The sequence below is a fragment of the Gasterosteus aculeatus genome, chromosome 9 (assembly GCF_964276395.1).
Source record: "Gasterosteus aculeatus chromosome 9, fGasAcu3.hap1.1, whole genome shotgun sequence".
NCBI classification, from domain to species: Eukaryota; Metazoa; Chordata; class Actinopteri; order Perciformes; family Gasterosteidae; genus Gasterosteus; species Gasterosteus aculeatus.
In genome coordinates, this window is record NC_135696.1 from 10,664,052 (window position 1) to 10,679,815 (window position 15,764).

At 45.9% G+C, this 15,764-nt stretch overlaps 1 protein-coding gene across 6 annotated transcripts in view; it reads left to right on the top strand.

Moving 5' to 3' along the window:
* LOC120825378 (nucleosome-remodeling factor subunit BPTF-like) overlaps window positions 1-15,764 on the top strand; it is a 38,479-nt gene that overhangs the window by 18,986 nt on the left and 3,729 nt on the right. For 4 of the 6 annotated variants that reach the window (XM_040186975.2, XM_078080527.1, XM_078080524.1 and 1 more), the window contains 20 exons: window positions 617-741; window positions 1,112-1,240; window positions 1,411-1,561; window positions 2,127-2,166; window positions 2,329-2,554; window positions 2,670-2,813; window positions 5,553-5,683; window positions 5,986-6,100; window positions 6,244-6,461; window positions 7,029-7,269; window positions 7,393-7,667; window positions 7,843-7,956; window positions 8,075-8,236; window positions 8,612-8,694; window positions 10,599-10,824; window positions 10,962-11,290; window positions 12,115-12,288; window positions 12,588-12,780; window positions 13,407-13,491; window positions 14,978-15,164. In XM_040186975.2, the coding sequence (XP_040042909.2) occupies window positions 617-741; window positions 1,112-1,240; window positions 1,411-1,561; window positions 2,127-2,166; window positions 2,329-2,554; window positions 2,670-2,813; window positions 5,553-5,683; window positions 5,986-6,100; window positions 6,244-6,461; window positions 7,029-7,269; window positions 7,393-7,667; window positions 7,843-7,956; window positions 8,075-8,236; window positions 8,612-8,694; window positions 10,599-10,824; window positions 10,962-11,290; window positions 12,115-12,288; window positions 12,588-12,780; window positions 13,407-13,491; window positions 14,978-15,164 (3,348 nt within the window). The remainder of the gene's footprint in view (window positions 1-616; window positions 742-1,111; window positions 1,241-1,410; window positions 1,562-2,126; window positions 2,167-2,328; window positions 2,555-2,669; window positions 2,814-5,552; window positions 5,684-5,985; window positions 6,101-6,243; window positions 6,462-7,028; window positions 7,270-7,392; window positions 7,668-7,842; window positions 7,957-8,074; window positions 8,237-8,611; window positions 8,695-10,598; window positions 10,825-10,961; window positions 11,291-12,114; window positions 12,289-12,587; window positions 12,781-13,406; window positions 13,492-14,977; window positions 15,165-15,764) is intronic. The other 2 variants (XM_078080525.1, XM_078080526.1) reach the window with 1 other exon arrangement.

The following is a 15,764-nucleotide window of genomic DNA, read 5'->3' on the forward strand; positions in this document are numbered from 1 at the left end:
AGGATGTTGTGGCTCTGAGCCACAGGCTCTTTTAACAGGACCTCAGAGATCAGGCAGACAAGTGTCAGGATGTTCATTTTGTGCAGCGACCCGGCGCCGCAGCCCAGGGATATTTCCTCCGTAGACGACTTCACATAAGGGACATGTAGCAAACCCAGACACAGCCCTGTGGAGATGTTTTAGTGCCAAGCTCTGTTTCGTAACTGCAGCCATAACGATGCATGGAAGGAATATTTCTAATACGTTATACCCAAAATGTCTTATACAGAGATAATATATACATAATTTATTAAATATGTCAGCCATTTGATCTTTCATCAAAACCGTCAATAAGGGCTTGTAACTCTACCAGAAACCTCGGTCATCCTCTTCGTGACTCATGATCTTGCTCCTGTGTGTTTTCTGCCACACTGAGGGAGTCACTTGTGGTCGCTTGGCACTGATGAATTGTAAGAGAGCAACTGAAGAATCGCAATTAAGTGTCAAATTTTCAGAATAATTTACACATCACACCCTTTCCGTTTTCCAGGTGTTTCTTTCAGTGCAGCAGGCAGTGATTTTTATGTGCAGGTGCGTAGTTGTAAATAAAGTACTTGAACCTCTGGTTGTGTTGCAGGTATCGCCTGCAAACGGTCAAGTCTTTGGCTGGTGTGAGCCTGATGCTGAGGCTCCTGTGGGCTTGTCTGAGATGGGACGACATGGCCGTCAAACCATCCGCAGCTGTCGGCACCATACGGACAGGTAGTAATAAACGTAATAAACAAAAAAAAAAAGGAATAAACTGATGTGGTATGAGGTAATATGTATTTTTTAGAAAGAAAAATGTATATATTATAGTGCAATTAATTTAAACAAATAAGGTACTACCCATTTGTCGGGGGCACACTGTCTAATGTATACAGCGTCTAGTCAGGTAATTAATGTTGTGAAAGCAGAATATGACCGTTATCATCAAAAGGGGGCTCGACAGAGAGGGTTTGGGAACCACTGGCTTATAGAAAGACACAAAGATACAGGCCTTACTCTCATGTAGGCGTCATGTGAGTATGTCGGAGGGTTTCTCCTCCACGTCACCGTGACAACCCAGCCCTATCCCCACTCATTGCTACAGAGACTTCGGACACTGAAATCACCACCACGGAGATCATCAAGCGTCGCGACGTGGGATTCCACGGCATTCGCTCGGAGTACTGCATCCGCAAAATCATCTGTCCCTTGGGACTGCCTGAGACTCCCAAAGGTAAGAGGCACCATTTTTCATGACAAAAAAGAAATACACGCACGATTTATTGGCTTATGTGAGGGAATTTCAAATATTTTAATAAATCAGTTGTGTTGCTCCTCGTTCATTTTGCAACGTTTAAAAATTTGACACAAACGCGATCTGATATTGTTCCATTGCCATTCCAGAAACCCACACCCCCCAGAGGAAGGGGCTGCGCTCCAGTGCCCTGCGCCCCAAGAAGCCTGAGCCGGCAAAGCAGACGGGCCCAGTGGTGATTGAGACCTGGGTGGCTGAGGAGGAGCTCGACCTCTGGGAGATCAGAGCCTTCTCAGAAAGGTCAGAGGGGTCAAGGGTCAGGCATGCCACGCCCACATTTGGAAGCACATCCAACTGGAGAGGCCGATATTATTGAGGATGGTGATCGGTTGCCGGTTCGATCCTCGGCTCGTTCGTGCAATGTACATTCCCAAGTAGAAGCTGTGTCTACAGTGTGTGATTGTTGGTGCCGGTGGGCAGGTGGTACCTTGTGTTCAAGCGCCTGCCATCGCTGTGTGAATGGGTGTAGTGTTAAAGATCTTTGAGTGCTTGTAGGCCTACAAAAGCGCTCTGCAAGTACAAGACCATTTACCATTTAATTTCCAGCTAGACTGCATGTGGCTGGAATGTCCCCCAGACAAAGGTGCGCCGTATTTTTTGCCCGCCAAGCCAATCAGAGCAAATTTTTTGAGAGGATGGAAAGAGACGGGCGCTAAAATGTTTTACGACAGACCGCATGAGAAAAATCATGGGGTTTTTTGTGCTAAAATCCCAAATACTATTAACCTGAAATTGAGCACAGTATGTCCTTCACGTTGATTCAGTTTAACCTTTTTTTTTGTTTTTTTACAAATTTGTTTTACAGGGTGGAAAAAGAGAAAGCTCAGGCAGCAGAGCAGGCCAAGGTGAGTGTGCTTCACTGACGTCTTTCCACAGTCTTTTATTTTTTTAAATGTTTCAACTGAGGCTTTGATCTTGCTTCTGGACCCGACTGATATGTGTTGGCATTTCTTTTGTATACCTGCCATGGGTTCCTAATGTTTAAGTACCAACCGACTGTTTCTCAGAAACGTCTGGACCAGAAAACGGGGACAGTCACAGCAACGCCAACAGGGACTCCCGCGACGCCCATCATCACGCCCAAAGTCATCGTGGGCTCACTGTCAGGCCACGGCACCCCCAGCACCAAGGTGGTACTGTCCACCAAGATGGGCACCCCCGTCACATTCCAGCAGAACAAAAACTTCCAGCAGTCGTTTGCCACCTGGGTCAAGCAGGGTCAAAGTACGCAAGGTACGTTGCAGAGCAGCGTACCGGTTTCCCTGAGCCTTCTAACAAATGTGGTTTCGTGTTTCGTGTTTATATCGTGTTTTTAAGTGTCTCTGTTCCCCCGGGTTTGCTTTTCTAGGAGCGGAGACCAACGTGGCCACGTCTGGTGGACACACCTTCCAGATCACGGGGACCTCAGTGGGTGGGAAGGTAGTGACCACCAAGCTGCCGCTGCCCGCCAACAGCAAGATCGTCACAGTCAACGTGCCGACTTCGCAAGGAGGTACGGCAGGCCTCACTAACACTCACACTGGCAGACGGATGCATTTATTTACTGCAGACATTTCCTCTTTCCATCCGCGACATGTTTGTTTGTGTTTTCATTTATTCATCTCAGACCCACAGGAACATTTGAAATGTGTCAAAGGAGCAAATTAGATTTGCCTCATTAATTGAATGATATTGTTTGAAGTTGGTGTGCCAACTAACTCACAAAGCACCCTGGAGGAACGGAGGCGGTCTTCACTCATTTTTTATGATGTATGTTGTTGGTGCCACCTACCACAGGCCCAAACATTTTAAAATCCACAAATTAGACACGGTAGACATTCCTCTGTCCTCAATTGCCTCTGTCAGTGAGCCAAGCACACAAGCATTTTTTTTCTAAAGGCCCAAAAAGCACGGTGGCCCTTTGCCTCTGAATTCACACATCTGCCACAGTTAGTTTTACCTAACTAATGCTAATGCTAATGCGGCCATGTTTTTCCTCAAATGCTCAAAATGAATCACTTCTTTAAGTTTTTTAGATCTCTGAATACATTAAGAGAGCTCTTATAGCAGTGTCTTTGGACGCAGAAGGCAGGTGTTTTCAACTAAAGCTAAGCCAATATACTGTTGGTATTGGCAAAGCAGCTGTTTGATATACTAGTAAGAATGACTTCACTGACCTGATGTGTATGTGTTGTATCTTGTAACCTTTTTCCCTTCTCTGTAGTTTTCCGGTCTTAAAAGTGCAGCATCTATCATATTATTAAAAAACGCATCTAAAAGGAGAGTAAATATCGGGCTCACATTCACATGCTGGAGAAATGGACTGTAGTTGCTGGATGCTTGATCTCCAAGGGAGATTTTTGTTCCATCTGAACGAATGTTATAGGGGACGACCTTTCAGAAGCGGTCAGCCGCTCTCTGTGTTTCGTGCTACTGAGGCAGCCTGGACTGCGTCAACATCATGAGCCAACATCATGAGTCAGCTGCTTAGTTTTGGGGTGGCACATCATGTCTGGCTGCGCCCGTCGGCATGGTGATCTAATAGAAAGCTGTTATTTTGGTTGGATTGTTTTGGGGATGGTAGACTTGTGTAGTCTGAAGTTTTAAATCCAGACTGCGGATTTAGTATTGTACTATCTTTAGTTAGGTGTTTTTTTGACGTTTTTTAAAATTTCACTATTGACACTGCGGATGAGGCGTTTGGAGTGAGCACCACTGTCTGTGGTCCTCTCATATTATTGGATGATGGGAATTGTATTTATACGGGTTATATAGCTCATGTTATGCTTTCACGACATGAATTACCTGACTACATGCCATAAACATTAGATAGTGTGCCATTTCAAGCTGAACATGTGCTTCAGTGAAAATCTCCAAAACGTTGTATAGGAAAGGTTAGTCTGGAGACTAAATATCTTTCTAAGCTGTATCAACGTTTATGTAGATTACATTTTGCATGTTTAAGCTCGGTTTTATCTGACAAGCTAACTAACAGAATGACTTGAATTGGGGTACAAATAACAAATGCATCATTTAACACAGACTTTCTCTCAGTAACCCTGCGTTCACCAGATAAAGAGAATAATATTCACCAGCGATGCAAAGAAAATTATTTTTATTTTACCTTTTTTGAAGTCGCCATGAAGGGGAAACGCAGTTCAGGTGGAGTGTAACCATTTAATGGACATGTGTATTTATTCTGCATGAGTGTTGGGCGTCCTTGTTTGTTTTGGAAGGGCTTAAGGAAGTTAGGCAGGAAAACAAGTTTACGCTGAGGTCTGCGTCCTAGACAGGTAGCCCTCTATAGCAGGATTCCATTTTTCTTTTTTCTTTTTTTCCCTTTCGTCTTTTTGAATGAAAGTGTACCTCTCAACTCCGGAGTCCCAACTCCCCGACCTCTCCAAACAGCCAGCCCATAGAGAAGCGCGTTTGATGTGTGTGACCGGAGCAGCTACTCCCCTGGTCGTACGGCCGGGTTCAACCTCCATGTTTGAAGAGGGAAACCCTTGATGTATAGATTTACCTGCTCGGTTGTGCTCACGAAACCGCAGCGAAAATGCAGCGGCAGGAGCCGAGGAAAGAGATGGTTTTCCATTTCGGCCATCAGATTTCAGAGCTCATTAAGGCACAGAGCCCAGCGAACAAATATGAAACGCTCCCTTTGTCAGATCAAAGTTCAGAACGTAGGATCTCAATTCATGCATATTTTATGAGGGGGTCTCGGGTATGTTGGGGGGAACCCAACTAAGCTTTCAGTGAGCCTTTGACGATTTTGTTTACCTGCTCAACTAATATTGACAGTTGCTGTGATCAAACGCTGGCCATCAAGCGAGTCGACAAATAATGTATTGAGTTGCATCAATGCACAACTGCTTACTTGTGACGCGCAAACATGTACCATCAGTAATTGTATTAGAAATGTTTGTGGATGTCGTAAAAGGCTGGACAAATAAATGTATATTACAAGCACGCAATTACAATTTGGTATTTAAACCACATGTGCCAGATCTGCCCTTGCAGAATTGACTCCTTTAGTTAAAACCTCTTGTTCCTCTGTGCCGTTTGTGTCATCACTTGCAATATCTCCTCATCGTTCTCACCTTTCCACTCATGTTTTTGTCTCAACTGTTAATATCGACAATTCACTCCCACGGAAGCCTTTTCTCCATCTAAAACCTCTCCTTGAGATTCTCACTGGTCATTCTTCTCATTTGTTCACTCGGGTATCTTTCTGTTTCTCTTTTCTTTAAAGGTGTGGTGCAGCAGAAGGTGTTGGGTATCATCCCCTCAAGCACGGCAGGTGGTGCCCAGACCTACACCACATTCCAGCCCCGCACCACCACACTCAACATCAGGCCCAATACTCCCGGCTCGCAGCAGCAGGTACATCTGCCTTCCGCCTGCCCAGAAGCATCCGTAGAGTCATTTTAATTTGTCCTTTTGCACGTTCACAACTCGAAATGTTCTTGCTTCTATTCTGCTTTGTTCTGCTCTGTCTTACGATTTATTTTGTTGCTTGGGCTGCTGGTTCTTTTTTAAGAAAGTAACCGCATTATTTTATTTGATATTACAGAATGTAATCAGCTCCAGATGTGCTTCTTTGTGTTTTGACCTTTGTTATTTTTTTTGTACAGAATGCTGCCTTTGAAACTATTTGTTAATACTTCATGTAAATGTCCACCTAGGTTCTGGGTGCCGGTGGTCAGATCCGCCCAGGAATGACCGTGATCCGAACACCGATGCAGCAGACGGGACCAATGGGGAAGACGATACTCCGCTCACCGCTCGTGGTCCAGCAAGGTAATGTACTTTTCCTTCAGGTTTTAAAACGCTTCAGATCAACAAGTAGCAACAAATCGAGGCAAACTAGCTGTTGCAAGTCTTCTCTGCATGTGTGTAAAGTCTGGTTAATCTCACCATTGTTATTCGCCTTTCTGTTCCAGGTCAGGGCGGACAACAGGTGGTGACGCAGATCATTCGCGGCCAGGCAGTTTCCACAGCGTTGTCTGGTGCCAGCCCCGTCGCCACGGTCACAGGCCAGGGGGCGACCAACGCCACCCTATCGGGACAAGCAGCCGGCCAAACACCCCCCGGGACGCCGCGGGCACAGGGGCAAGGCCAGGTGAAGCTCACGCTGGCGCAGCTCACCCAGCTAACACAGGTTAGTTAGGGTCACCATAGGTCACCCCCAGTATTTGACATTACCACCTACCAAATAGCAATAAATAAAAGATAACATGGCCTGTGACTTATTAGACAGGTATTTGGAGAACAACGGTTATTTATACACTTCTCGGGACATCAATGCAACATTGATCCTTAGACATTATTTCTCCCCACATGTTTTCCTTTAACGAGAGTGATAGTAATTGATGATGTGTGTGAATATGTGTACATACACGCATATAGCCGAGTATCACATACATACCAGCAGGAGTTCATGACTTGGCTCAAGTTCTCTTTAGACGATGAGAAACTCTTGAACACATGGGCGAAGAATGAAACGTGCATAGAGGCAGCTTCCCTTTTTAGATGACTGTCTGTGTTACAAGGGCCGACAAATACAAAATCTGTTGTAATACATTTGAAATGAGGTACGACATTTTGTGGAGAAATCCTAAAATGTATTCATGCTTTGACTAGTGGGATACGTCCACAATTTTTCACCAAAGACAGTTTGGGTCGTAGGTTGTAATTCACCTTCCCCTCTCTTCTCCGCCTCTCACAGAAGCAGCAGGCCGGCTCAGGTGTGGATCGGCAGGCTGGTGTCGGGGGAACCCAACCGGCTCTGACGGTGATGGTTCAGGGCCAGGGCCAGACCACCGGTCAGCTGCAGGTCATACCTCACGGGGTCACCGTCATCCCAGGACCCGGTCAGCAGCTCATGCAGGCCGCGCTGCCTAACGGCCAGATGCAGCGCTTCCTCTTCACCCCATTGGCCTCCGCTGCTGCACCCACATCAAGCACAGGTATGATGAGAACCGAGCACGCACCACTCTTGTTAGCTTGCTATTGGCCAAGCCTGCGGTATAATTGTGGACGTGACTTGCAGTGAATTTGTTTCATGATGATGCTCTTCCCGCACACTCCAGCCAGCACAGTACCCAGCTCCACCTCCACCAAAACCCCAGCACAACCCGCTCAGCAGGCTGCTGCCCCTGTCCAGGCAGGGGCAACCCCCTTGGCCACCACCAGCACCCCTTCGTCGGCCACCCCGCAGGGCCAGCTGCCCCCTCAGACGCAGGCCCACATGCCCATCCAGTCTCCCACCTCGCTGCAGGTGAAAACGCAAGGCGGAGCCGCCCAGCTGCAGCTGCAGCAGACCCCTCAGATCCTCGGCATGTCTGGACTGCAGCAGCAGGTCCAGGTATGATTAACAAGGAGACACCGTGATCGATACCGTACCATTAGCCGAAGCACCTTAGGCTTCCCAAAACATCTGTATTTGAGATGGTGTCCAGCAGTAGGACACTTTAAAGTCCACCAGCCTGGTTTTGTTTTCAGCTTATTAAACTTGTGTTTCTTATGTGTTGTGACTCAAGGTGTTGGCGCAGCTGCAGGCTCAGCAGGGTGGAGGCTCTGTTCCACAGCACATCAAACTGCAGCTTCCTATTCAGATACAACAGACCGGGACCACCTCAGCTCAGGGAGGACAGGTAGAGCGGCAAGCCAGCTGAACCAGATCTCAGCTTGTATTATCTTCACAAGATGCTACCGCTCCACACAATTAAACCGTACCAATGATGCACCGTATCGCACATGTTGTTTGCACAGATTGGGAACGTGGTGACCATCCAGGCAGCTTCTGTGCAGGAACAGCTTCAAAGGATCCAGCAGCTCAGAGAACAGCAGCAGCAGAAGAAGAAACAAGCCGCCGAGGCCAAGCGAGAGCAAGCCTTAAACGCAGCCAGCCAGAGCGACATCATTCAGAAACAGGTGCGTGCGTGCGTGCGTGCGTGTGTGTGTGTGCGTTGTGCGTGCGTGTGCTCATCCATCCCAGGCGAAGGCTCGCTGTCTTCCTGCCATCAGTACATAACCAGTCCCCAGTCTGGGTTTATTTTTAGTTTCAACCTCAGTCTGTTTCTCGGGCTCAATGCTGACACGACTGTGCATGTTTGTTTTCTTTCATTTAATGATAATGGGTTTCCGTAGATGTTTGTAGTACATGCTTAACATCGCTAGAATTACAAGGAGTTTTCATAAAGTCAAAATGATCTCTTCTTTTTTTTTCCCACACGTGGGTTTATACATTTTATCGTACTTTACTTTTTTGTTCTTCATTCTGTCATCCTTCCGCGTCGTCTGTTTCAGGTGGTCATGAAGCAAAACGCTGCGATCGAGCATCTGAAGCAGAAGAAAACCATGACGCCTGTAGAGCGAGAGGAGAACCAAAGGTCTGTCTGCGGTTTGTCACCAATCTCAATGAATGTGCAGCACGTTTTTGTTCCATAGAAATCGAAGCAACAGCAGCACAGATATCCTGTTGATTACCTTTACCTGTCGTAAGGTTCTTTGAATCCCTATGTGTCCACGTTCTTATCATATGGATCTCACTTGGGCGTAAGTCCACCATTAAATCATCTCTCCATTTTGCTGTTGTCCAAACACCACGTTGGGAGGTACTACACAGCGTGGGAACTTTTGGGTGTGTAACCGCCAACAGCTGCGTGTACTTTCTGTGACCCAACACGAGTGAACACACAGACAAACCGTGTATAAACGGGAGACGTTGCACAATAAAACCACACAATGCCCTTCCTGCCCTAGTTGGGAAAGCCAGTTTACGCTTCTCTATATCAAAACTCAATTAGCTTTGTAACGTTTGACAAAATAATTACGACATATTCCTCTTTTTCTTCCATTTAAGTTCATACTATCAGAAAATTTGTATAAAGATAGAAGAACAAACCAACAAATATAAAAGTCAAACCAGAATCTATAAAATACAACTGAATGTAGATAAATATTTTAGAAAGTCCTGCTTTATACGGCGTACGTAGATTATACTCTGACCTGGAGTTGACCCTGACAACCATGTGTTTATGTCCACAGACGGTGTGTCAACACTGTACCCATTCACACAAACCTGAAATACCCACCTCAGACTACCCTGACATCACTACCGCCGCTCTGTCTGCTGTCTGTCTCTGCTTATTTTTTAAGCCTTTTTTTTCCATTTCTTCACGTCCTCGCTTTCCCCTCAAAACACGCTCAGTGTTTAACTACAGCGAGCTGTGCCGTCAGCGTTCGCTTGTGTGCCCAGTTTCGACGGTGTCCACCACTCTCGTGCTACATTCGCAGTGTGTACTTCAGTGTTCACGGCGGAGGAGCCCTGGCCCGTCTTTGACCTCAGTCCGTTATTCACACAAACGTGAACCAAACATTTTTGGATCTTAGTTGCGAATGTTAGCGAACATGAGTGAACATACTCGCCACTGAGCGCCAGCCTTTCTTTTTATTTACAGTTAAGCTGACGTTCAATGACATTTTCATTTAGTTTTTCTAGCATTACTTAATGTTTCCTGTAGTTCCACTATTTTTTGTTTTGTTTTGCAGGAAGTTAGATCACCAAACATTATAAAACATTACAGATGACTCATTTTATTTGGCCTGAATGTTCTTCCTCTCTTTCTGAGAGCAGCGTGGTTTCCCAGTTGTCGTACATCTGTCCATCTCTCACCTTACCTCTCTTAACCCTCGGCTCCTGAAGCGCGGAGTCTCGCACAAATAAATAAAATAAAATAAAACCCCTCCAACATTCGTAAGGCACGTGGCCCAGTGACACAAACACACAAACACTGTCTGCTGCAGACGGGGTTGATTACACAGCAGCATTGCTTTTAGAAATTCAATTATCAAAGACTATGATAATTGTACTAAATTTTAGGTTTTTAATACTTTTATTGTTCATCGACACACACTGCCATTTCTTACTCGTTTAAAGAATGTTTACATTTTGTAAAAAAAGTACTCTATAGCTGTTTAGGTTGTACTTTCTAAAACATTTAACTGTTTGGATGAAAAATATATGCCGGTGTATCGGAGGAGCAGAAGTGTAGTGTGTATTATGCTCTTTTTTTTTTTTATTTTAAATGCCCTGAACAGGCACAGCCCTTCTTCCACATGGGTCTTTAATAGATTCAGAGAGCTAATCCTTGAGTCGTGCTTTTATGCGAGACTTGACATTTTTCTACTTTATCCATCCTCACAATACAGTACTTGACTATTCTGTACAGTTTTTAAAAGGTCAGGAGGCGAGTCGGTAATAAATTGCTGTCTTCTGTCCGTGTCTGTCCAGGATGATCGTATGCAACCAGGTGATGAAGTACATCCTGGACCGGATAGACAAGGATGAGAGGCAGGCCACCAAGAGGAAGAAGAAGGAAGAGGGGATGGAGGCAAAGAGGAGGTTGGCCAACGCCAGCAAGCTCTCGTCGCTCCTTTACCGACACAAAGAAAGTCTCAAGATGGAGATCCTCAAGAAGCGGGCGCTTCTCGACAAGGAGCTGCAGCTCGAAGCCCAGGTATGAAGCCACATCTTTTCCAAGCGTGATGTTTGAAATGAAGAGAGGTGACTAATGGCGTTGGAGACCTCTTTGTTTCTTTTGACATTATAATTAATGAGTGTCCTCCCTGTCTGCCTTGACGTTGCGCTCTGCAGGAAGAGCTAAAGAAGGACCTGTTGCGGATGCGGAAGGAGAAGGAGAGGGCTCAGGCCGCCGCCCAACAGGCAGCTCAAGCAGCCGCCACCACCGCCGCCGCCCACAACCAGCAGCAACAGACTCCGGCACACAAGCACGGCATCCCCCCTCCACACCACCTCAGCCCGAGCGCCGCCTCCTCACACAAGAGGAAACGGGAGGAGGAGCGGGAGACTGCTACGTCAGCCAAGTCCAGGAAGAAAAAGATGATCTCGACAACGAACGCCAAGGAGAGCAAAAAAGAAATCAAGCTCTACTGCGTCTGCAAGACGCCCTACGACGAGACTAAGTATGACGATGAGTCCGGAGTCCTCTCCAATTTTAATTAGAACTGTAGTACTGTACCCAGGGTGTAGGCGTGGTAGTAGGAGGATCAGTGAGACGCAATGTTTAAAAATTAACCAAAAAACAACTGCTGGTCCATTCGACCTCTTGCAGGAACTCCGTCAACTTGCCTTTTCATCTGCAGAAATACACTCTCAGTTTTTGTTCTCACATAAAGTCTCCGCTTCTGAAGTTTTGCTTTCCAATGGTTCAGAAACTTTAAAGCAAGAGTCTACCGCCCTGAACTTTGCTGACTGATCAAACATGAACCTCCAGACTGCAGCAACAAGTGTAGAGCATTCATTCATTCATCCAGTAAGCGAGCACTGGCTGTAGAGTCAATATTAGGACGAGGGATGGAATTTCGTTTATAGTTGATATTTCAACGTCACTTTTGCAGCCGACCTACTGACAAGTATAAAGCATGAATCAACCCAAAGCTGTTTGGTGTTTCTATCACTGTGGTCATGTGCTGAAGCCCCCCCCACCCCCCCTCCATAAACCACATTTCTCATTTTTACATGAATTTATTGGCTTCTTACAATCCGCTAAACGAATCCACCCTGATACCAATCTTTGTCTTTGAGATCAGGTGATCCGTGTTTTTGTTACGTATTATCATAATAAGTTTTTCATGGATGTGATAGAGACACAGGGTGTTTTCTTTTGGTTGACAACCTCATTTTAAACCTAATTCCACTATAGTTTTGTACATTGATTGACATACTTGAAGTGTTAGTCAGAGTTATTCTGTGACAACATCTTTTTGTATACTTTGCCCCCCTCAAGGTTCTACATTGGCTGCGACCTGTGTACAAACTGGTATCACGGAGACTGTGTGGGTATTACAGAGAAGGAGGCCAAGAAGATGGATGACTACATCTGTGTGGAATGCAAACGGGGCCAACAGGTCAGCACGGAGGAGCTTTACTGCATCTGTCAGACGCCGTACGATGAGTCTCAGTAAGTGTTTGTGTCCTTCACTTTTGCTCCAAACAATCCTCACTGTGGCACTGCAGTGTTTCCTTTAGGTTTACAGCTTTAGGGGGTGAGCGCCCGACGTAACCCAAAGGAATTTGAGCTTTTCCTCCAAACACACCAAAATACTGTCTACAAAGAAGCAATATCTCAAAAACGTATAACCTCCAAGCACAGAAGTTGTGTCACAAGTCAATCTGATTAGAAATCAACACAAACCGCTATTTCAATGCTGACGTGTGTTTTTGGGCCTGACAAGTAAAAGCTCCTCCTTTCCCTCACAGGTTCTACATCGGCTGTGACCGCTGTCAGAACTGGTACCACGGCCGCTGTGTGGGCATTCTGCAGAGCGAGGCCAACCACATCGACCAGTACGTGTGTCCACAGTGTCAGTCGACGGAGGACGCCATGACGGTCTTCACGCCGCTCACTGACAAGGACTACGAGGGCCTGCGGAGAATCCTGCGGTCCTTACAGGTGAGCGGCTGCTCACACGCATGTGCCTAGTGGGTGCAGAACAGCTGGGCAGCTTTATTCATCCTCTTTTGTAGTCGTAGTTTTATGGACAAAATTGTAAAATAAGAGAAAATTCTTTGCTAATATATCAAACAAACAATGTTTATTAAAAAAAAGCGCAATCTGCAGCACAACTCTGGGTGAAGTGACTACAGGTAAATGAGCACAGGAAGCTGTAGTAGTAGTTTAATTACAAGCGACTGACACAACACAGCTCCTCGTGGTGCGTCTACAGAGTAAAAGCAGCAAACAAAAGTGTGTTTTTATCTGACGGGTTTGGCTCCGCAGAGCGCTACTTGGACAGCTGCCTTTTTTCCTGTTTCCCTTTCTTTTCTCATTGCCTATCAATTTGTCCTCTTCTCTCTACGTGTGTGTGTGTGTGTGTGTGTGTGTGTGTGTGTGTGTGGGGGGGGGAGAGAGATGGAAACTGAAATGTGGAAAGAAATAAGACTGAACATCTGTGTTGACCCACCTGCCTCCACTGTCATTTTCAAGGCGCTGTTTGTTTTCTCTTCCTCGGCTTGGACTTTCTCAAGTGTCTTGTCTTTCTCTCTGTGTCTCCCTGGCGACCCCTCCCTCCTCTGCAGGCGCACAAAATGGCATGGCCGTTCCTGGAGCCGGTGGACACAAACGACGCCCCGGACTACTACAGAGTCATCAAGGAACCAATGGGTGAGTGGAGGAGATAAAAGCACACAGACACCTTAGTGAATACTGACGGTGCGGTTTGTAGCCGCTGTCCCCCAACTGCTGCAAGATTGGCCTCCTCCTGCCCCGTTTGAGTCAGCGACCTCTTTTTATTTCTGTGTGAAAAGTTGTTGTATCAAGTAAAAAAAAAAGAATCATCGTGGTAAAGTTTGAAATAGTTTCTGTTTCAGTCTCTCATATGCAAGAATTTCTCTTTTGAACCATAATTATTTAAGTGTCTTTGTATTTTGGACTTTTGTTATAGCAAAGTTAGCATTTTTATAACGTCACAGGTTTTTTCTCGTTTTCTTATATTTCACTGACAGTATATGTGGTTAATAGATTTAATTGGTTGTTAAAGTTGCATCATACAAAATCAATACTAATGAATGTAAAAATATTTGAAATGAATGGTTATCATTAAAAGAAAGTAAACTTAAAAACATATCGTTTGTGGACCCACTTGGTGGGTCCGTTATGTGGGAAAATATATTCTTGAATCAGCACATTTGGGGGTTGGTTGCCATGGACGATAAAATGTCCTCAGCGGTGCTGTTTTCATTTCATAATTGCTTTCCTGGAAGCAACACCCAGTCCCTTTTATCTCAAGCATTAAAACACAGCCGCCAGGCGGCCAGGCGGGGAGGAAGCCCTCCAACGCGGATCAAACCGGCCATGTAAATGGGGACTCGCATCAGCAGGGCCTTTTTGAGCTCCCACACAAACAAACCATTAATGAGCTGGTCCGAGTCTGCCGGCCTCACACTCAGCTCCCGTTGGCCAGGTGCTGGAAACCCAAGTCCATGTTGGTTTTCAGTGGGGGGGGCATTGAACTTGTGTAGCCGCAGCCGTTGGTAGTTTTTGAGATGAAATCTGATGACTGAGATGAATGAGGTCTTGATATTGACCAGGAGGTTGGTAAGCCCCTGGCCGGCCGGGTGGGGGTGAGGAAGGTTAAGAGTGGGATGTGTATGCTGAGAAGGCTGCCCCCGGGGGACGCCCGGCAGAGCAAAACACTGGCAGCAGCAGATGCAGTGAACCCTCGGCTGCTGCCAGTTCACTTCCTTTCTTTTTCTACTAGCTGGGATCTGTGCTGGTTAGTAACTCTGAATGCAACCCTCCTACGGGGGCTGTTGACTTTGAAGCACCAATTCCTCAGGGAGGACACGTCGGTCAGAACTGGAAGGCTGACGAGATCGAGGTTAAAGCTGGCGATGGTTGTGGATGTTTGCTGTCACGTATAAAGTGATGAACTGTGCTCCCACAAAAACATTCTTGAATGTCTGTCAAACACACGCCGCATAAGCTGCAATTACAGGCGCAGGCATGCAGATCTGAGCAACAAAGGCGGTTTGGGAAGCCAGATATTTATCTCCTGTTTCTGCCAATGTGATGTTGCATTTACGACTAAATGTGTATGGTTTTCGTTATTCATTCATAATATTAACATGTGTGTATCCCCTTTTCTTAGACCTTTCCACCATGGAGGAAAGGCTACAGAAGCGCGAGTACATCAAGCTGACAGAGTTTGTAGCCGACATGACCAAAATCTTTGACAACTGCCGCTACTACAACCCCAGTGACTCGCCCTTCTACCAGTGTGCCGAGGTTCTGGAGACCTTCTTTGTCCAGAAGCTCAAAGGGTTCAAAGCCAGCAGGTAAGAAGCCGACGGTGGGAGCTGATGAGGAAACGAAAAATCAAAAAGGCAGCCAGCGTTTTGAAAACAAATTGAAGCAGTGTTGCAGGCCTCTGGGTGACAGAATAATGTAATAATAGAGTAAGAGACAAATTCATTGGTAGTTCCAGCTGGACTGCTGTGGAGCCCACTCTGACCTCTGACCTCCTTGGAGCAATAAAACGTGTGTCAGATGCTTCCGGAGTTCATTGACTCATTCTCTTTGATTTTCCTGGTCACTATCTTTCTTTAAACATCTAAATCATTTTTGTTTTTTCGCCCTCTTCATTTCGTGTCATGACTGAACGCGACAAAAAGCTTCTTCTGTCTCCAGAACAACTCTGCATAAAACACTGACCTGGTTAAATTCCCACAAATACTGTCATATTTGAAGAATTATACAACTTTAATGATAAAGTTGGTGGTTTGAGTCCTTCACAAGGACATTGGCATTTTTGTTGTTCGGTTTGGTTCCGATTGTGTCGTAAACTCCACTGCCACGCACGTCACTAACGTTCAATATTTTGTATTATTTTAAAAGCCTGAGTTCTGAGCTCTGCGAGGGATGCACAATTTTCCCTA